Source organism: Dermacentor albipictus, chromosome 2 (genome assembly GCF_038994185.2).
Source record: "Dermacentor albipictus isolate Rhodes 1998 colony chromosome 2, USDA_Dalb.pri_finalv2, whole genome shotgun sequence".
In the NCBI taxonomy this organism is placed as follows: Eukaryota; Metazoa; Arthropoda; class Arachnida; order Ixodida; family Ixodidae; genus Dermacentor; species Dermacentor albipictus.
This window is the reverse complement of record NC_091822.1, coordinates 147,577,685-147,599,514: the sequence shown is the minus strand read 5'-3', so window position 1 is coordinate 147,599,514 and position 21,830 is coordinate 147,577,685. Positions and strand designations below refer to the sequence as shown.

Sequence of the window (21,830 nt, the reverse complement as noted above, 5' to 3'; positions counted from 1 at the left end):
TTGTTATCCTCCTTTTTCGATTTTTTTTTCCGCTGCTGTATCGTGAAGGTATTACAACTCGTCCGTTTCTCTATGTCCTTGCGTATCACTGACAGCCCGATGTGCTGAATTCGGGGAATACAGGCTGTCAGAATTGTTCCTGTCTAGCATGTTGTTTTGTCTCGGTTCCATGTGTAAGCGTGTTCTGTGCTCGGATCGAACGAATTCGATCTTCAGCTTTCTGATAGTCCTATCGCATAACACTTCCGCGCGCGCATGAGGTGATGCCACCCGCATTTGGGAAAACAAAGCGACTTTTTTTTTTCAACGTTACCGACTTCCTGCGTCATTTATCTAAAACAAAAATAGTAATGATAGTGAAGTACCTCGGATTTTGCAAAACCAGGTCACGTTTCCCTGCTTCCTTTTCAGTGCGCAGTAACAATGAACCCAAACGCGGCGGCCACTGATGGAATGAGGGACTTCGCTTTCCCTCAAACGGGATTTCGAAGGGATTAGGGAACGTGATTTCGGGGAAGCGCAGTTCCGCCGAACAAAAGGAACGCCTTGCGTTGGGAACGCGAGGAACGACACGCTCGTGCTATAGCTGTTCCTGTATCCACCACCGATTTAATCCGCCATGCTAATCCTCCGCTCTCATTAGAATTAGAAAGGTGGAACGAGCTTGGTGTTTCCTTCCTTTCTGCTGCGTACTTCCACTTCACTTCTATATGTTGCTGTGCCGGGTGCAGAGGTCCGCCAGCGTGTTGGTTGTTTGTGGTTGCGGGACTGATAATGGGGTCAACTACAGAATATGGAGCTCGGCTTACCGACTTCACCTTAACTTCCTCAGTTTCTATCGTGATGATGAAGATTGTGCAAGGCACTGATTGATTGTGTGACACAAAGTTTGGAACACTCGCTAATGGCGGCAACCTAGGAATATTCTATATCAATACAGCCAACTAAAACGTTTTGAGAAGTTTCAGGCCTCTTCACGCTGTCTGGCTGTCGTGCCCACTCACTGTTCGTAGGAAAATAAAAATGCAGAAAGTAGTCGAGTGGTCCGTACTGAAGAATGCGAGAATCTTTTAAAAACATTTTTGCAATGTCATCATATTTCGGATGATGGATCGGTATGCCTACAGAAACAGCTGTATACTAGTGTGAGTGTCAGTTTGACAAGCGTCGCTGTCTAATAATACTGTCTCAAAGATATCTACAAGACTTCTAATGTACGAAAAGACGTCTTAAAGACGTCTAATGTATTAAAAGACGTCCCAGAAAGTCGTATAGTGGTCCATCGCGTGCTCGCAAGAATGTCACCTTTCTCCTTTTCTTTCTAGTTCGCGCCCACTCTGGGATCGCCGTCAGCGTCTTCACACCCCTCGGAAAACGAGGTATTATTACTCCCTTTACTTCTAGATTTGTCTCGGGCATGTTCTTGTGGGCATTCTCAAAAAAGTGGTGGGAATATATAGCGCGAATGACCGGAAAGTTCGCGCCTAATGTGCGTAGCACCTTTTAAACTAACTCCAAGCCCCGAAGGCATATTTTGACGCCTCTAATTACCCCAGAGAAGTCCTGTCATGCTCGTACAGAAAGGGCCGGTCGTTTTTTTTCTCTTCCTTCTCTCAACATTCACCGACGACCCGCAACGTTGGCTCGCCCAACAGCGACGCGAGCGGTGGTATACGTCTTTGCCGACAGGACGTTGTTGCTCTATGGCGGGGTGGGGCTCGGGTCGGTCGTAATGCAAAACCTCTCAGCTATATCACGCCAGGATGACAAATACAAAGGCCGCGCGGTGAGCGACGGAAAACATGCATTTAAGACCGACAGACAGCCCGTGCGATTTCTGTCTTCCTACGCGACCTCTTCCCCTCCATGCACCTCTGGAATGTGGCCGAGGCGACCCGCTGCGTTATGAGACCCGAGTCGCTGTTGACGTGGTTGCTTGTGTCGGCAGCCGATGGGCTCGCAGAAACCCTCTCGAGATTAATTTTTTTTTGTTTCTAATGTTCCTATTAGTAGCTGCCATTAAGAACGGCTCGCTAAAGTTCGCGGATATTCGTCCTTATTGTTGCGTGCTTAAATTAGACGCTCCCATTAACGCGTCCGCTTTCACTGTATAGCCCCGAACGGTCGACGCAGCTGCTGAGACCATTAGTGACGACACTGAAAACCGCGTGCGCGGCTTTTACCCCGCTAGGCCTTCTTTCGCGCCGGAAAAAAAAATTATACCATCTTTGTTTATTTTTTTTTCTTCGGTATTTATTAAAATGGGCAGTACGATGTTCGCGACCCTTACCTGACGGCTATGTTGTGACCGTCGACACGAGCTACATTAACGTCCTACACGCTTTACCGACTTATTTTTTACGTCGTCTTTCGGCTCGCCATGACGCCGTTCCAATGTTTCTTAAGGTTAAGCTCGCTGTTTCAGGCGTGTCCCTCTATTAATTAGGATATATCCGTGCTTTCTATTCTCTCTTCAAATCAAACCCCCTTTCCTTTTCTTTTCGTTTCTTTCTTTCTTTCTTTCTTTCTTTCTTTCTTTCTTTCTTTCTTTCTTTCTTTCTTTCTTTCTTTCTTTCTTTCTTTCTTTCTTTCTTTCTTTCTTTCTTTCTTTCTTTCTTTTCGTTTTTTGTTGCTCGTGATATTACCGGTACTTCTTACATATGGTGCAGAGATTTGGAGGTCAACAAAGAAGCTAAGGACTGCGCAACTAGCGATGGAGCAAAACTAGATGGGCATAGCCTTGTAAGACACAGAAAAACAGCGTTGTGGATTGCAGAGTAAACGGGGATATCCGATGTTCTAGGGCTGAAATTTAAGAGGAAGCTTTAGCTTGGGTGCTCCTGTCCATATACATTTAAAGGGAGAGTTCGTTTTTCACGACAACCACTGCACCAAATTTGTCGAGGTTTGTTGTACTTAAAAGAAAAGCTAAAACTCTAGTGACTGTTGGTTTCGAATTTTCGATTTAGGTCGTCAATATAAAAAAATTGACAAAAATAGAAAATTTTCAGAAAACGAAGCTATCAAGTTTACAACTCTCTAACTCAGCAATGAAAAGCGATACCACAATTCTGTGAATTGCATCTCGTAGTGCATCTAAAGAGGACAAATATTGATATGTTACACATGAATCTCAAAAAATTTACTATCATGGAAATACAGCTTTTGCAGAACTTCTGTACATAACGTAACAAATTCACATATAATAAAAATTGACATATATAATTTGTCCACTTTGCGTGATCTAATGAATATGCTATTTACAGAACAGTGATATCTGTTGTTGATGCAGAGCTATTAATTTCAAAACTTCGGGCTTCTATGTTTTTTCAAACTTTTGTATTTTTTAAAATCCGTTTAACAAAATTCAGTCCATAAATCGGAATTTCGCTTCCAGCAATCACTTGAATTCAACTTTCTCTTTCAAATGCAATAAATTTCAATAAAATCGGTCGAGGGGTTATCTCAGAAAAACGTTTTTGCGTTTTACATGTATTCGAACAGGCCGCGTCGGAGGAAGAGGCAGAGTTGGACCGGCCATCTAATGCGTAGAGCAGATAGCCGATGGTCTGAAAGAGTTACAGAAAGCGCGCCAAGAGAACAGAAGCATGCATGCGGGGACGGCACAGAACTAGGTGGTGCGATGAAGTTAGGGAATTTGATGGAAACAGGATGGTGTCAGCTGGTGCAAGACAAGGGTGATTGGAGATCGATGTTACGGATAGGCATTCGCCCAGTAGTGAGCATAAAGTAGCATTATGTGCTGATGATATTGCCGGATTTTACGCGTACCATGCGTTACGTTTCGCTCGATCGGGCTTGCATTTGGTTCACTTCAGCCGGCACGTGAAAAAAAGAGAAATCTTTCCCGAATGCATGTATTTGGATGCTCGCATACGTGTGTTTTCCTTACATATTTAATTGGGCCACACAACGTTTCCCAGCTAAATGCATAAAAAACAAGAACGAAAGCGCGTTCTTTTTTGTGTGTGTGTGTTGAAGCATTCGAAAGTCAGCGGCGAAATCGCCTTTTTAAGGAGCGCAATTAGGGTTGAGCCGGGACCCTAGTCGCGTAAATGACTGCTAGATTAATCTTCAGTTTTTCATTATACTTATGTTTCTAAATTGCAGACTGCCACCAGAGAAATAATTGTTTAAGACTGCACAGCAAATACAATGTTAAACTTACGCTTTATTGGATACCTACGTAACGTTTTATTTTTATTTTTTTTTTGTTTTAATAGCAAAGCTGTTCAGGGCTTCTTTCCCCACTATCTTGTCCCCGTATAGAAAAAAAATTTAGAATATAGTGCAATGCCGGGCCGACAGGCGGCGGAGGTGTGTTCGCCGTTAAGGGGCCCACATACATTGCTTCGCTGGTCATCCTTCTTCACTGAGTGGAAGGGCACCGAGTTTTTTTTTTTTCTGTGAAGCTTACAAAATTCATTGACGTTTGGCACTGCAGCTGGTGAGGCATCTGATAACGCGGAGTTTGCTACAGAATCCGTGACAACATTAAAAAATTTTAGATATCTTAGGCACGCCTCGCGGCGAGCGCCAACTAGCTAGTAGTGGTAATCAGGTGAAGAACGGTCGCCGACGAAAAAGCCAAGAAATGCACGCGTGAAAACAGAGTTTTAGAATAAGAGCCCCAGTAGTTCGGGATCCCACCGAGCTTTGCGCGTGTTGGCGTTGGGGCACGCAGGAGAGAATAGTTTTACAATAGTGTTTTGCGCTTGCGGATAGCGTCTTGCGCTTGCAGCGCCACTGCGGCGTCAAAGAAAAGCTGTTATTAATATTAAAATAAAATATACTATTTTATAATAAGAAGAGTAGATGTCACCTATCGCGTTTCCGCGTTTAACTACTACTTAGAGGTTAGTCGATTAGTCGCAAGCAATTTGTTGTCCTTAGTTTTGAGTAACTTTACTAGCCTTCACCCGCCAAGTTAAGCCATGTTAGGCCTACGAGCCATGAAGTTTACAATCGAATTCTGAAGCAGCGGTGTACAACAAATTAATATTCATTGCACACGTCAGCTGACAGAAAGCGACAACCGCGGTCATTTCTCCTAGCTTGCGAACTTCACGCGTTACCACGAATCGAGCCCAGTTTGTTGGTAAGTTAGAGCTGGCGCTTCGATGGTTGTCACCATGTTTGTTGACGAAAAGCTTGTCGGCAGCTTTTGGGGCTCCGGTCAATCATGAAATAGCGCGACCGATGCAAACCCCAAGCGCAATTTGCGTCTCGCGCATGCGCAATGGATACGACGCTATTTCTTTGGAACCCCAAAACGTTTGGGGTCCCTGTTATAAAATTCTCAGATATAGTGCTTCTTTTACAAAACATCAAATTCTGGGGTTTCACGTGGCAAAATGTGCACAATAGCAATTGGTCAAAGGATACCTTTTTTTTTCTAATGAAAAAAGAAGGCGTCGAATTGGAAATTATTTTCTTTTGTTCGGTCAAATCGTGCATGATCAGTGTGCACGTATATCAGATGGAGTGTTTTCGTGGTTTTTGTGACGTCGCGTGGCAGGCAAGCGCAGTGGGTTGTGCCTCGAAAATGTTTTGACCAATCGTGGAGGGTTGATTGCAGAATCGGAACAGAAAAGCTTGGAATAGCTTTACGTTACAACGCCCGAAATTAGAGCTTACATAAAATCGTAACACAGTTTACAAGAACATTTCAAATGTTTCAGAAGTCCTACACTCGAATTACTGGTATGTTTCAGGGACGTGCATAATACATCAATTTCGTCCGTTTTATATGTGTTATTAGATGCAGTTCATAGATGCGTGATATAAGTTTTCATTGGTAAGTTCAACAGCTGTCAACTTAATACTTGAGCTTTCTGAAATTTTGCAATTCTCGAAAAAAAAAAATTTCACGCATTGATCTAAAATCCGCCATTCTAAAATTACTACATTACAATTTTTGTTAAGTGCAACTAACCACATCAAACTTGGTGCTGTGCTTGCCGAGAAAAACAATTCCTCTGTTCTCATGTACTTAACTAGGCTTTTCCCAGCTAAAGCTTCCTCTTAAAACCTACATAAATTGCTGCAATCAGCAGCCCGCGACAACTGAGAAAAACTGAAGTAATTTTTAAAGAACGCTTAAAGAACCAGCTCGGAATGTGCTTTGGGAAATACTGCGCCTGGGACCTCATTTATCAGTTACAGGAAACCTTCGCTGGAACATAAAGAACAGCGAATCCTGAGCCTGGTATTGCAAGCTATCAAGAAGATGCGCAAGCCTTTACGCAACCACGGAAGCATAGCTGACACGCACAACCGAAAACATAAGAATGATGATCATTACGATGGAAAGCTGGCATGACGCAGTTCTTCTATTAGGTGGATCGAGTGTTTTCTATGCCTCATTTATTGTTCGGTATTCCAATTTACTGCGCTGATTGCCTCATGATTAAAAATAAATTGCGGCGTTCATGTTACATAACACGCGACGAGTATGCATCTTCAAATATTTGCTACTAGAGAAGCGCGTATGCGATACAATATGCGTGCTGTGGTGTAGCGCCGTGTACAACTATGTGATCTAATCTGCACTGCAATAACGCGCTCGCCTTCATTTATGTCTGATTTGTGGGTCACATTAGAGTACGCCGAGTGCGTGGCGGCGCAGCTGACAGCTAGAGCGAATTCCGGTCATAGCGAATCAACGTGCGTCCAACGTAGACAGAGTACTTCTTCCGATATCATCCCTGGTAAGTGAGTGATCTACGAAGCGATGGGTTTAGGTCAAATCATGCGTTATGCGAAAGCTTTGAAACATTCTTTCACGCAACCTTCAGAGTTTCTATGAAATAATTATTGCAATATGTGTTCAGTGTTCCGCTGGGCAGCTGACGATCGTTTAGGCCGTGCTGTAGCTCGTCGGCGGGCCCCTTAAAGCAGCTGCAAAATGGTGCGTAATTTTGCCAAGTTTTTTCAGTATCGGATGCACTGTGGTGGACGCAAACAAGAAAGCAACTAAAGCTTGACAAGGCCTGCGCCTCCTGTTGCAAGGGAAGCAGAATATACATATCTGGGCAATGGGATAAGCATGCAAACTTTTATGAAGCAGGTGTGAATATCCAAAGAAAAAGAGCAACTCTTGCCCTTTTCCACTAGTGAGTACACTAAACGAACAATTACCGGGGCATCGAATCTTGGCTGTGTCGTGCTAAAGTAACGTAAGGACGAAGTGGATATTTACAGTTCATCCAGCAGCAACAAAAAACTCAAACAATTCTGAAAAGAAAAGCTCACGACAAACCGAGCGTTTCCGCTATAGGGATGTCACCTGTTACTTGTCTAGAAATAATTACACTTTCTTTTTCCAACTCCCACGCTGTAAGTAGATATGTGACGTCCGTCAAGCCGACTGTCTCCCCAAACCTTGGAAAGCTAAAGCTTTAATATTAGGAATGTCGTGGGTGGTTGCGATAAAGGAGGGAGTCCGCTTTAAAAGAACTAATTGAAAGTTCGGTGGAAACCCTGAAAATGGCTTCCCACATAAAACCATATCTGGAGAAAAGAATCCTGGCAGCAAGCATGCCGTTCGCCCACACACTTACTGTGCTCTTTGGTATATATAGCTAAGCTTGTGAGAAGGTCCTCCAACTGTACGGTGTTCTTGCGCGTTATATTTCGCAATGAAGGCGCGATATCATTGCCACAGCGACGGAATCTTCCGCTTTCCTCAGCTGGGAGCCCAGCGCCAATTTTGGGGAGAAAGTATCCGATTTGGATTGGCTCCGCGAGTCAGAAACTTGATATTTCGCAGGAAGACTGCGATATCAATGCGTCAGGGTATAAGGTCGTGCTTTTCGAAGCCCGACTTCATATTTTCTGTCACAAATAGAAAGACATACAAACAGAGAAAGCAATATTTAAAAAAAGGCCCAGTTTCGCTCGGAAGGCGAAGCATCCATTGCGGTAGCAAATTAGTGGACAGCTATACGAAGTAATGATAGTAGTGTCATTGGCCGTACAACGTTTTATGGCTGTGAAGGGCAAAGTACGAGCGCGTGGCTGCTGCACATGTGCTACCGTGCCTAGTAGTACGGCAGTGCTTTTGGTCGCTCGGAACAGACGCTGAATTGACGCAGCTTCCACGTGCGACGGTTTCGCGTTTCCCCAGACGCGGAAGGCGAAAAGCTGCAAAAAAAAATGGCTGTGGCTTAGCTAAGGTTAAGCCCAGGATGCGAAGCATCCTAGCTTTATTTTGGTTGTTGAACCACTGTTTAGCCTGGTGAACTGCTGTTGCTTGGCTATATTTGGTTCGGCTAGACGAAGAAACAACTCATGCAGGCGAGCGCACGAGCTGAGACCCGGCTATGTGGCTACGCGGCCGCAAGCGAGCGCACGAGTTGAGCCTCCGCTTTTGCAGCTGTTATGACGTCATATGGTAGCTACGCGGCCGCGCGCGGCGCAGCAAGGAAGAGCGTGGTTGTGCGGCTAGTACGCTTCGCATAATAAGTAAACCTTTACACTCAGTGGTGCGTTTTGTCTTATTTTAACTGTTGCTAATAAGGTGTTTGTTTTCTCTTCTTCACCCTAAACGAACGTGGATGAAAACGCGGTACTCTTTCAGAAGCGCTCTTACTTGTGCGTGATTTGCCTCCGTAGCTTTCCCTTCACAGCCACAGAAAGTTGACCGCGAGTACAACCAAATTGACAAGCAACGTGTCACGCGTGCACAAGCCATCATCATCATCATCATCATCATCATCAGCCTGGTTACGCCCACTGCAGGGCAAAGGCCTCTCCCATACTTCTCCAACAACCCCGGTCATGTACTAACTGTGGCCACGCCGTCCCTGCAAACTTCTTAATCTCATCCGCCCACCTAACTTTCTGCCGCCCCCTGATACGCTTCCCTTCCCTTGGGATCCAGTCCGTCACCCTTAATGACCACCGGTTATCTTCCCTCCTCATTACATGTCCTGCCCATGCCCATTTCTTTTTCTTCATTTCAACATGTTGCACAAGCCAACACATTTCGCTCGATGACCGCGGAAACTCGCCGTCAATACGCTGCACTTTATACAGAACCTCAAGGCGACGTCGATAGCAGAAATGTGCCTAAGTGTCCATATACTTGCAATCGCAATAAAAATTACGCGCAGAATCTCTCGTGGGAGTTTTCTAAATGATGCGTAAGCATTTGCTGCGAGTGACCTGCTGTTTCGTCGTCGTAAGCTGCTGTGTTTAGTATAATTGCGACAAACACCGCAAGAGAATCGTGAAAAGGAGCAGCGCGGTCGCAACACCGAAATGTTAACCGAGACCATCATGAGGCCACGAAGAAGAGGCGACTATTAGAAATTTTTACTAATGTGATAAATAACTCCCAGAGGATACGGACGTGGGATGAAAGGATCAGAGAGGTTTTGTAAGTGAAGCAGATAGACATGTATACAAGATTTATTTTGTATACTGTCTCTTGTTTGGTTCTTCTTGCATCCTTCCTTCTTCGTCTTCAACATCGATGATAAGTGCGCTTGGATGGTGCCGCTGCTTCGTGGAAGATGAGCACTGGCCGATGCTTGCTGTAGTACGGGACGTAACTGAACAGTGTCCCGTTTGTTAGACCTTGCACGTAGACGTGGTCGAAAACGATGCCTCCTCTCGTTGCGAGCCATTATCAGTCGTGATCAACCGTACTCCGGCGGTGGCAGCGTATGGCGCGCCCACACGGGCCCTATCTTAAAGATTACGGGGTTTTACGTGCCAAAACCACTTTCTGATTATGAGGCACGCCGTAGTGGAGGACTCCGGAAATTTCGACCACCTGGGGTTTCTTAACGTGCACCTAAATCTAAGCACACGGGTGTTTTCGCATTTCGCCCCTATCGAAATGCGGCCGCCGTGGCCGGGATTCGATCCCGCGACCTCGTGCTCAGCAGCCTAACAGCATAGACACTGAGCAACCACAGCGGGTAGGGCCCTGTCTTGAAAGCGACCTGTGATGGGGACAGAGGGCGCTAAGTGCTGACAGCTCGTGTGCGCTGTATTCTCGCCGCTTAGTTCGCGTTGAAGCGAGAGGCAACACGAAGGTCATTTCGCTCGCTGTAGCGGTCCGTATCTTGAAAGCGATCGTCTTACGTGACGGACGGACGGACGGACGGACGGACGGAGGGACGGACGGCTTTCCTCGTTGGGTAGGCATAGAAATGCTTACGCATTTAAAAGGAACAAATGCGACGCAGAGTTTCGTGTCATATAGTGACAGCTATTCTACGCGCATTGAATACGGTGGCGGTGGCATGTTGGGAAATTGTAAGTAACGATACCAGGGGAGAACGAGCGAAAGTGGTGGTAGAAGTAACACGTCCTTGAGCTCGAAATAGGCACACATGTGTGTTGCTGAAAGGTTAAGAGGAATGGGGCCGCGAAGCAAGCTAACAAAACAAAGAAGAAGCCATGAAGAAATCGCTTTGTTTAATTCTAGAGCACCGCCAGCAGTCCTTAAGCGCTAGCTGATCTTCGCCTTTACGGTGGCTTCAAAGATATTTATTGTGGATGGGGATAACAGGAAGCATAGAAACAAGAGGCAAGCGCTTCCAATGCGAATATCGTGTTGACTACGAACTGCGGGCTCCGAATATCGGATTGTGTATCGAACTCCTTGGTGCTTTCGGAAGTCGGAAATGAAACGTGGAGAAAATGAGTCCTACAAGTAATCTTATGTATCTTCCGCTGTACATGCTGCGCTATTTCCAAGTCCTTCCTGTCCTAGAACCCAGGAAAAGAGTGAGAAATAAAAAAAAAGACTATCACCAGAGTTTCGGACATCAGCAGATAGGGCATTAGAATCCACTGTTGTATACAAAGAATGGGCCTTTCCTTGTGGCAGGTTAACTCCCATATATTGTAGAGAACCGGTTTATTTGTGAGTAAGTGCCCACTTGGGCAGATCGAATGCGAAATTGTGGGATCGAATAATTCGAAACGAAAGTACTCGATTCGTATCTAAAAATTCGAGTGTTCACACACCCATAGTAATGATTGCAGCGAAGCGTTGAAAGCCGGAACGGCGCTGGAACCTGAATCGAAGAAAATAAAACATATGTATGAGAATTTTATGAATATTTTCTGCTAGTGTCGACTTTCCTAACGCCACTTTTAATATTGTAGGTTGTATTTGTTGTGCGACGGCATGCACCCGCAACATGTATTCACTTCCTTGCGGCTGCGTCATCGTTAATAATCTACAAAAAGTGTTAGGTTTGGAAGTTGATATGTTGCTGGGCGTTGCGTATTGACTTCCATGAAATGCTTCGCCTAACTGGTGTTTTACGTTGTGTTTCGCTTTACCCAGCGTGTTGCACAGAGGAGTTGAGACCACTGCAGTGATAAATAAGAGGCCGGCTTCTCTTGGGTACATTGTACGACACGATTAAATTCAAGATTGAACTTGTGCTTTTTTGGATATTTATGCATTCAGTTTAGTTCGTGCATGCATGCATGCACGCGCAAGCAAGCAAGCATGCAGAAGCCACTCCAACAGAAATGCCCTCAAGACCAGGTGCCTGCCAGTTGTCGTGTTCGAGATATATTTAGCGGCAAGAAAAAAAACTCTTACCATTTAATAGTTTTCTAAACTTGACAACAATGCCACAATCGCACTGCATCTTCAAAAGCCAGTGACTTTGTAGTTTTATCAGCGGGCCGCTACTGTGGTTGTCACATTTCTATCCACTGCCTGCGTGTATTCATTTGTGTCCAGTGAATATACAATGTCTCGCTCTTGTATATGCGTAACACAATGTCCGGAACCTAACCTTTGAATTAACCGACCAGATTGCACCCATAAAACAATGGCAAGCGCTATCTCCAACAACCACCAAAAGCAAAGAATTACAAATCTAGAGATTCGCATAAATAAAGAAAAAGACACTGCTTTTATTTTAGCATGACTAAGAAGTGGGTGGCAACCCGGTATACGGACAATGCAAGTATAATGACAGACATTAAAGACAAGGCGCTGCACAAAGCCTTCGAAAGTTTGGAAGCAAAAATAAAATTGGCAACTCCCGATTTTTTCTTGAACATGTAGGTCACCTCCTGTTTTCGATAACGTACACGTCACTTTCGTTACGACAGAACAGAAGTTTCGTCTTTTAGGTTTTTGGCAACGTCTATTCTATGTTTGGAGACCACGCTCCGCGTTTCTTTCGGGTGAACTTGAAGACAAAGTTGCTAGAGACGTCAAGCGACAGACACATTTAGTGGTGCGATAACGGGGACACTGTGTTCTTCCAGAACAGAGAATGTCATGACATCCGTTGTTAAATTTCTTTGCTGGCCTCGCCTGGTTTCGTGACCATGGGCGCTGCGGCCTGGCTGTTCCTTTGTCGAATAGGCCAGCCAATCAAACCGGAGTACGCCCGTCGCTTGCGCCGCTGGGTTCCTTGCAGCACCAACAGATGGCGCTCATCGCTACGCATCCGCGGCAGCAGTGGCGCCAGCCGTGAGGGCAACCGCATCCGCGGCAGCACGGTGATGAGGAAGCAAGCGCTTCTTGCGGATAGAACGAATATGAACTGCGCTCGGTACGTATGCCCATGCTGCTCCTGAAACCGTGATGTGTTCAAGGCGTTCGTAATACTCGCGACAGGTCACCAACTCCGCTTAAAAGCAGGCTCGGTATAACTTGAGTGCGTGTGAAGTTATGGGGTTTTACGTGCCAAAACACTTTCTGATTATGAGGCACGCCATAGTGGGGGACTCTGGAAATTTAGACCACCTGGAGTTCTTCAAGGTGCGCCTTAATCTAAGTACACTGGTGTTTTCACATTTCGCCCCCATCGAAATGCGGCCGCCGTAGCCGGGATTCGATCCCGCAACCTGGTGCTCAGCAGCCCAACACCATAGCCACTGAGCAACCACGGCGGGTCGTGTGTGTGTTTGTGTGTGTGCGTGTACTCGTGTACCGACTCTTTAGGGACTCACACAAAGCTTCGCTGTATATAGATTCCAACTCGTTCGAACTTCAGCAATTTAAAAAAAAAATTACCAGCTGATGCATCGCCGTGAGCATTCTTCGTAGCTGAGCAGTGCCTTGAACATTGCTGAACAGTTCGACCACGACATACCCGAAATCAAGCTCTCCACTTTACGAAGCCTCGGAACGATCGAGCGGCATAAAAGAAATTGAAGAAAAAAATTGAAAAATCTTTCCTGTGATTATCAGTCCATGCCAACTTTCACTTGTGCGCCTCGTTTTTATGAAGAGCGAAAAGCGATCCAGAACCTCTACTTTGATATGTGCCTCAAAGGACTGAAATTTTGCATTTTCTTTTTTTTCTTCCTTCTGTTTGAATGAGCTGTGTGCTTTGGCTGCATAAAACAAAAGCGATTACGTCGAAAAAGTTCACTGATGATTACGATGCTCCCTAACGCGAAATGTGAGCGCAGCTCTATACGTGTTGTCATTTCGCGGTGTATTGAGGCAAATAATTTGAGGTAGACATGTAACAGAGTCGGCAATCGTCGAAATCTGATCGGTGGGTCAAGCGAATCGGCTTTTATACGTGACATGCTGAAGGTTCCAGTGTAATCGCTGGCGCCGCGTGGCTTCCATAAAGTACTACACAATTCGCTTCGCGCATACAATCAGATGACAAAACAATCGCAAACCATAACAATAGAAACAAGCGCGAACGAGAGCAAACCAAGCAAATACAACAAGCGCGAGCGAGAGCCGACGCGAGCAGACGATAGTACGAAACGAGCGGTCCGGCTGAAACCAGGTACGAGTACGCATCGAGCGGTCGGACGGGTCCGCATGACACCAGTATCCCCCCCGCGCGCGTCACTGAAGGAGCCGCCCTCATTGGTCTCGGCCGTTCGCGGCTCGCGTCTTTCATCTTTCGCTGTGCTCGTTCGCTCGGTTACGCCGCCGACGCCGACGCTTGCCGTAGGAACGGGCCCCTAAGAGCTGAGCTCTAAAATGTTTCTATATGTAAGTAAATATGTGTAAAATATTTCTTATATGTAAATATGTACGGATGAAATCAGCATGGTGCCCACCGTGCAACTTACGCGAAAGCATGACTCATTTCTCGCAGCACATTCACGTTCCAAAGAACCAACATAATGACCGTATTGAATGTGCGTCAAGGTCTAAAATACCCCCGAGTTATACGGCACGTACTTGGCCCCATGGCCTATGCAGCTCTCCTTGTGCGTCGCGCGCAAGACACATTTTAACTTTCTGTGAGACACTGGTCTCACAGAAATGTGTTGTCGTGTGTCTTGTCGACGTTGCGTGTCCGTGACGCGAGCTGTACGTACCATCTCATTTTCTTATCATTCCCACCTGTAGAGTTCCATGCTAGCGGCGCCGCCTGGCACGACTAACATGCCAGTATGGATACGCGTCAAGTAAAACTCTTGCTTGGGCTAGTTGGTTCATGCTTAAAGTAGTAAAGGCAAGGCGCAGAAGCCCAGGACTTAGGTTTGTGTTCTTCTTCCTAAGTCCTGGTCTTCTGCGCCTTGCCTTTACTACTTCATGGATACGCGTGCTGCCTGTCCAGTTGGAGAGGCGGCACTGCTCCAGGATTCATTGGAGTCTCTCTCCCTCCTTCTCTTTCTCGTGAAAAGAACAATCGAACTTGCAGGTTTTACTGTAAACCCAGATCAGCATATGTTAAGTGCACCTCGAACAGAATCACCATGCATATGGCTTTTGTTGTAATTCCTGGTGATAATGGGACAAGTACATCGTCCTTTCCTATGACTGTACTTAGACACGCATGTGTTCTCATAATCCCTGGCTGTACCGAGCTGATTACATCGCACAATAGCCCTATAATTCCATTTACAAATATCCGATGAAGGAGTCACGACTTCAAAGAACGCGCTTTTTTTCGCATTGCTGTACTTAATTTTTTGGTGGATCGAATGAATGGCGCACTTTGATAATCGTTATTTTGTGTCAATCATCTCCGTACCCTCGATTTCCTATTACGTAAGCCTCCTTTATTCAATGTTTTGACACCGTATGCCGTGACGTGATATATAGCAAATAATAATAAAGAAAAGCAGCGTTCTCAACGACGGGCGCCAGCGGGCGCGAATCGACTTGTGCGGCAAAATTTACAAAACGAAAAAGGTCAAACGTCGACTATATATTTCTTTTTCTTTCCTCGGCGTATGTAGAAGGACACGAAATGGCCGCACGGGTGCCCCGTAAATGGGTGTAATGCGTGAGAACGGGATATGGAGCACTCCACTTTTGCGCCACCGAGCTTGACGTGCATGCCTTGGCTGCGCCGGCCAATTCGATGTGCACGCGCCCATCGTCGTTCTAAAACCGCGCCGCCCTCGACCCGCGTACCGCGTTTACTCGGAATATAAGCCGATGCCATTTGCAGCGAACACCTGTTCGTGCGACGCTTTGCCTGGGTGCTTGGAACTTGCTAGCGTAACGCGCGCCGTGGAGGCGCAGTGGCTATGGCGTTCCGCTGCTGAGCACGAGGTCACGGGTTCGAGTCCCGACCAAGACAGCCACCTTTTGGCGGGGACAAATCGAGAAGGCGCAGTACAGGGGTATATGGAGGTCGCAGGGAGAGGCCTTCGTCCTGCAGTAGACATAAATTGGATTATTATTATTATTATTATTATTATTATTATTATTATTATTATTATTATTATTATTATTATTATTATTATTATTATTATTATTATTATTATTATTATTATTATTATTATTATTATGAAAATAACTTCGGGTGTTCAAAATTACTCCGGAGCCTTCCCCTACGGCGTCTCTCATAGCTACACTGTTGCTTTGAGACATTAGAATCAACCAATCAACCGATCAATCGAGCAATCTAAACTTACAAACTTAGGTATAGTATCAACGACATAATCTAACGTTCTACGAAACATCGTCTGGCAAGAGGCATACATTTTCTTGGAGTTGAAGAAACGCTCCCAACAGGCAAGAAAAAAGAACAACGTTTATGACATCTAGAGACTCGCGCGGGTCCCTGGTTCATAAATGCGAAAAAGTCTTGGCCGTGCCTTATATACGTAAATATATGCCACAATGAACTGGTTTATATCTCGTGTAGGTTCCCAGATGTCCAGTTAAGCGTCTGAGGTGTGGATTGAGTTAGTACATATCCCACTTCATTTGGTGTTGGCGGTTTACTGGGGATCGTCAATATCTCTTGACACAACCTGGACCCAGTGCAACAGTCAATCCTCAGCCCAGTCTTGGTCTTCAACTTGGGCTTTGGCCTGAGGACAAGAAATATTACTGGCGCTGTTGAGCGGGTGGTTCGCCTAGTTGTCTTTGTCGTCGGGACAAAGTAAGGTCACAAGTTATTAGCGCGATCACAAAACTTTCGCGAGTAAAATCAACGAACATATCACAGCACGAGAAACAAGCTCTGAAAAAATTCCAACTGAACGAAAATATTGTTATCCTGTACGCCAATGGAGGAAACTGTAAAGTTATACTGGAGTGGCATGTCTACAGATCCAAAATGTTAACTCTTAAAATGTCAAGTCAAAATGTTAACTCCTAAAATGTCAAGTCGAAGACGACCCCTGCCAAGAAGGTACAGTCCGAGCTTCAGCAGCTGTTTGTGAAGATATCCAAGTTCGCTCCCCCGCCCCCTGCCCCTTGAAAAGAAGTACCTGTATTTTCGCCTCTAGCGCTACAACGGTTCGGCCCCTGCTATATATTATATACGGTGTACCTAAGGTACGCAAGCCTGCTGTTCCACTAAGCCCAATGGTTCACTTTACACGCTCTGGGCTTTAGAGATTATCAAGCTAATTGCATCAGATGATGCGACCTGTTGTTTAAAGCGGAACGTCTCACACTAAAGACTCGACCGATTTTGTTGAGATCTTGAAGCAACTTCTCTTGGACGGCGACCACCTGATGGCTTCTTCGACGTAAAATTGATGTTCACATCGGTACCGGTCTATTTCGCCGCTGAGTGCTGCAAGCAAATACATAGCAATGATCCATCCCTAACCTCAAGAGCACCGCTCGTGAAGATTCGTGTCGTCTTCGGAAATTTTGTCTCGGCAACACTTACTTGATGTTTAATTTGAACTATTACAGACATGTTTTTGGCGCAGTCACGGGTCTCTCAGTCTCTCCGATATGTGTCAACCTCCCTCTGGAAGCCATCGAGAGCAAAGCTTTGACTACTTTCGAGCGGCCTCCAAAAGCTTTTCTTCGATACATCGACGATTGTTTCTGCGTGATTTGCCTCTCCGATTTGCAACCGTTTCTGGACCACCTAAACTGCGTTCAAAGCTCTATTGAGTTCATGGTTGAAAAAGAATCTCACGACGAACGCATTTCCTTCCTTGACGCCCTTGTCCAGCGATCCTCCCGTGGTTTCACTACAACCGCGTATATATAGGAAACCCGCCCACTCGGGGAAATACCGCAGCTTCGCCTCGATGCATTCCATAGGCCACGAACGCTCGGTGTCAGCATCTTTGTCCCAAGCGGGAGGTCCCTTTTTGCAAGGACGAACGCTGACGTAGGCGGGAATCGGAGAAAAACAAGGAATGACTTGGCAAGCAATCGGCTACCCCCTCCAACTACTGCGTCAGCAATCTTTATTAACGCAATGCCCTCCTCATACGCATAATCGGGCATGTGGTTGTCCACCCGAGATATGTAGCAATTTATTGAGCTGTACATTACGTATATAAGGCACGGCCCAACCTTTCTCGCATTTGAAAAACTATAGGGACACGTGCGGGTCTCGAAACGTTTAGAACTTAAAACTTATTGTGCGCAAACAAACAGGGACGAAGAATAGTCATCGTCCTTGTGTTTCTTCTATTCTTCGTCCCTGTTTGTTTGCACACAATAAGTTTTAAGATGAATTTGTTCCAACTAGGCCGACTCGCAGTCTTGTTTAGAACTTAGTTCTTTTTGTTGCCCGCGTAGAGTGTTTGTTAATTTCAAACAAAAATATATACCGTATCGACCACACAAATTGCCTCGGCCCGTATTTTGGCGAAGTCCTCCCGCTATACTTTTCCGTGAGAACAGATCCTCGTCCATCCTGTTGCTGTACGCACTATTGCTGAAGGCAGCCAGCCAATGGCATGTACAGTTCACTTACGAATGGGGGCCTGTATTGCCCAAAAGGTTCTTACGATGAAACTCTTCGTAAGGGCTGATCCTAACGAATTACGATCGCACATATTATTAGCGAAGGCAGCGGGTCCCTAACGAACAGCTCTTACGAACGAACGGTTTTGGGAATTCGGCTGGAGACACGTCGTGAATTCGGGTGCAGATGTTTTTTTTTTCTTTTTAGGAAACGTTAACAGAATATTTAAAGAATCTTCTGTGCAAGATGGCAGAAGTTTGCTGCACGTGGCAGATGCTTCGAGAAAGCGAACTTAATTCGCGTGAAAGTTTTCAGTGAGCCTTTAACAACAAAAAAAAGCATATCTTTATTTTAACTATATTTGATACCTTTAGGGCACAAGTATTGTGATTGATCAAATGGGGGGAGGGGAGCCAGTGAATCTTCGTGGCACGTTCGCTTGGGGCGAATTTAGTTTGAATATGTAGAACAAGTTTTGAGACAAACTTGCGTGGAATGCACCCCTGTGTACCACTTGTCGAAGACAACGTTTTTTCAAGCAGTGCGGGAGAAATTTAGGCGGAACACAATTTGCACTTAGTCACCCAAAGCACAGTTTCCGAAGATTTTGTCGTCCTCAAGTTTTCTTCTTATATTCCTTGCGAACTCGTGGGCTACAGTTCGCAAATTGCGATCGATATGCGCGTTAAATTGATCAGTTATTAATTTAGATGGATTTTATTAATTCGTCAGCTCGAATTTGTGTTCTTTTTGTCCAAATAAAGAGACCCACCACTTCCGGCACTTCAACTCAGGCATTAGAATTGTGGTTTCTTTCTTCTTCTTCACGTCAAATTTCCGCATTTTTCGGGGTTTCTTAGTCAACCAACATTAAAAAAGACACCATGTTTCTGTACTTCCCGTCCTCTGACTATGAGCTTATAAAGTAAGCTGGCTTAAATGCGAATAAATGCGGCATATTCCACATCACGCACGCGTTTTGTGCTCGATGGCCGTCACAACTACGGTTTCAAACTCCTCCCCCCCCCTCCCCCTCCGCTTCGGTGTGCGTCTCTTCATCCTTTTCTTGAAGTCCATTAGCGACGCCGTCTTCTTGAGAGCCCCATTCGACGTATGCATTAGGCTATCGTTCTTTCGTGGCCTGCAAGTAATCACACTGTATTGAAACAGCCGACCGAAGGTGGCTTGATAGATCATTCGCTCCTGGGACGGAAAGGCCACGAGTGGGTGAAGGCTATAAAGTTAAGTTTTTTTGGACAAATTCTTGAGCCTAATGTTTCCTGTTTGTCGACACCTCCAGCTGAAAAAAGCGAACGCGAGCGGCCGTTTCGGGAACGAAAAGAAGAATGAACCCTGTAGCATCGTCTCTACGCACTAAACGCGCAGAGATTCTTCAAAGACCAGAACAAAATTCTGTGGCATTGCTCGTATTTGCTTTGTTATACTACGTTTACCTTTCGGCTTTCTGGTGGTTCACAGAACCCATTGCTTTATAATGTATGCTGTAGTGTTACATAAAGAAGGCGTGCTATAGTAACGTTCCTTGTTGTTATAAATGAATACGAAAGTAAGCTTAGCACGAGGAAACTAATTATGCATAGGTAATAAAACCTGGTTTCTCGCTTGAAGCTCGTGCTGATGGTCACAGCTGCACAAACTTAGTCTCGATGTTTCTCAACATAAGCCGCGGGATACTGGGACACTCAACCGCATCTTTAGAAACAGGCCCAACGCAGTGATTCGCGCTCTGGCGTCTACGTGCGCAGCGATGGCGTAGCACCTCCTGGGAGATTGCAGCATATAGGTGGCTTAATTATCAGCTGGTTACTCTCGCCCATTGCCCCATTGGCTTTCCGCACGTCGTTCTTATATGCTTATTTCCATATGACAGTCACTTTCGTTCGGCCACTCGCAGATTTCTGTGCATTTGTGCACATTTTTGCCACGCAAAGTTTACTCGTTCGTTTGTTAAAGCCGGCCTATTTCTACAATGTGCGTTTGCCTAAGAGATCGGGCAGTGTGTCAATCAGCAATTCGAGCTCTGATCATGTCAACGTGAGCTACGTGAGACACCTGCTGCGCCCATATGTGTCCCGACCACTGCAATGTCGCAAGTGCCTAAACCTAGGCCATGTTTAGCGCTGTCTGCACAGGCCATACGCCATGGTTGTGAGCCCCTCAATGCGAAAAACAACCTAAATAAAAGCGAGGGAAACCCGTACCACCATAGGTTTAAGCCAATTAAAAGAAGATGAATAGGGGTAAAAACTCAAAGTACAATTTAATAAAAAGCCAATAACCAAAGAAAGAAAGAAACCGAGGTACATCGGACATGGAGAAATAAATGTATCAAGTGCAACTGCTTAGTTATTAACTCATGACTCAAGGTCTGAACTGGCACGGCACGTTGCGTCTCAGTATGCCGTCCAATTATTTATTGGTGCAGACGACATGCCTCCGCTGTGCCTCCCGTGCATGCCTCCCATGACGCACCTTCATGCACAGTAGAAGAAATTAAGGGCTTGAATCGCGATGGACCCCTCCGCCACTCTCCCCCCCCCCCCAGGGCCAATTATAAGGATTGTCCTAACAGAAAAATGAGATAAAAATACTGAACCAAATGAGCAAGACAAGTATGTCCCACAAAGAGGTGGAAGCGTCAGTGCAACAACGGAGAATACGATCGTGTCGTCGACGTGGACAAGCTGTAGGTCCAAACGAGAGCTCCCTGGCTTCAATTCCGTGTGCCCAACAGAAGTTAGTTGAATCGGCATCGACAGATCTCCCCAAACCCTTGCTTCAAGCGAGCCGCGCAAGTTCGGAATCGAATGTAGGGGCACGCTTGCCGCCACGCACATGGCCCTGTCATCAAAGCCATGCTGTGACAAATAATCGATGCGCTGCAGTTGCTACTCCCTAGTTTAAGTACGCCAGTGGCGCTAACAGCGGCAAAAATTATAAAAGCTATGGACAGTCTCCTAGCTACACTGCAGTGACTTCTGCCACTGCCCTCGATGATGACTGTGCTATTTTGCGAAATGTTCACCTACGCCTTGCACGGAAACAGTATGATGTGCTGCTCCCCTCATCACCATGTTCACCATGCCACCACCATCCTTCCTCTTCGCATCCTATATTTATTATCCCCCCAAAACTCTTCCCCAGTGTAGAGCAGAAGGCCAGAGGCACTTCACTCAGGCGGTCGTGTCCCCCATACTGTCATTAAAAGCTATCTCTCTCTCTCTCTCTCTTGCTTAAGAGAAAAGAAATAGTGGACATCATCCATGATGGTAACCTCTTCTACACACACATCTATACAAAAAATATTGGCTTCACCCGAAAGGTGAAGCATTAGACAGCTATATACATACTATGGTCAGTAGTTTTATCAGCTGTATGAACTGCTATAAACGTTCACTTACTAACTAAACTAACAAGCGTGGTGTCACGCACGCACAGGCAAACACGAACGTATCTCATCCAATTACCACGGGCACTCGCTGTCAGAACGCTGGTGTGATGAAGAACGGCAGCAGCGGGGTGCGAATTCCACTTCGTGCTGCCTCTCGCTTCAACGCGAACAAGGCGGGCGTGAACACAGCGCACACGAAGCCATCAGCTCTCTCGGGTCAGCTAGCCTTCGAACCCACCGCAGATTATCTCCAAGAAGCGCGAGGCCTCCTTCTATGCCCACCCTCGCATACTTTCTCCCGC

At 45.8% G+C, this 21,830-nt stretch overlaps 1 protein-coding gene across 2 annotated transcripts in view; it reads left to right on the top strand.

Moving 5' to 3' along the window:
• The window catches only part of LOC135899788 (uncharacterized), a 180,556-nt gene that overhangs the window by 80,086 nt on the left and 78,640 nt on the right, over positions 1–21,830 (top strand). The window contains exon 2 of one of the 2 annotated variants that reach the window (XM_065429116.2): positions 1,326–1,379. The exons of the other annotated variant lie outside the window; for it this stretch is intronic. Within the exon in view, the coding sequence (XP_065285188.2) occupies positions 1,326–1,379 (54 nt within the window). The remainder of the gene's footprint in view (positions 1–1,325; positions 1,380–21,830) is intronic. 2 annotated transcript variants of the gene reach the window in all.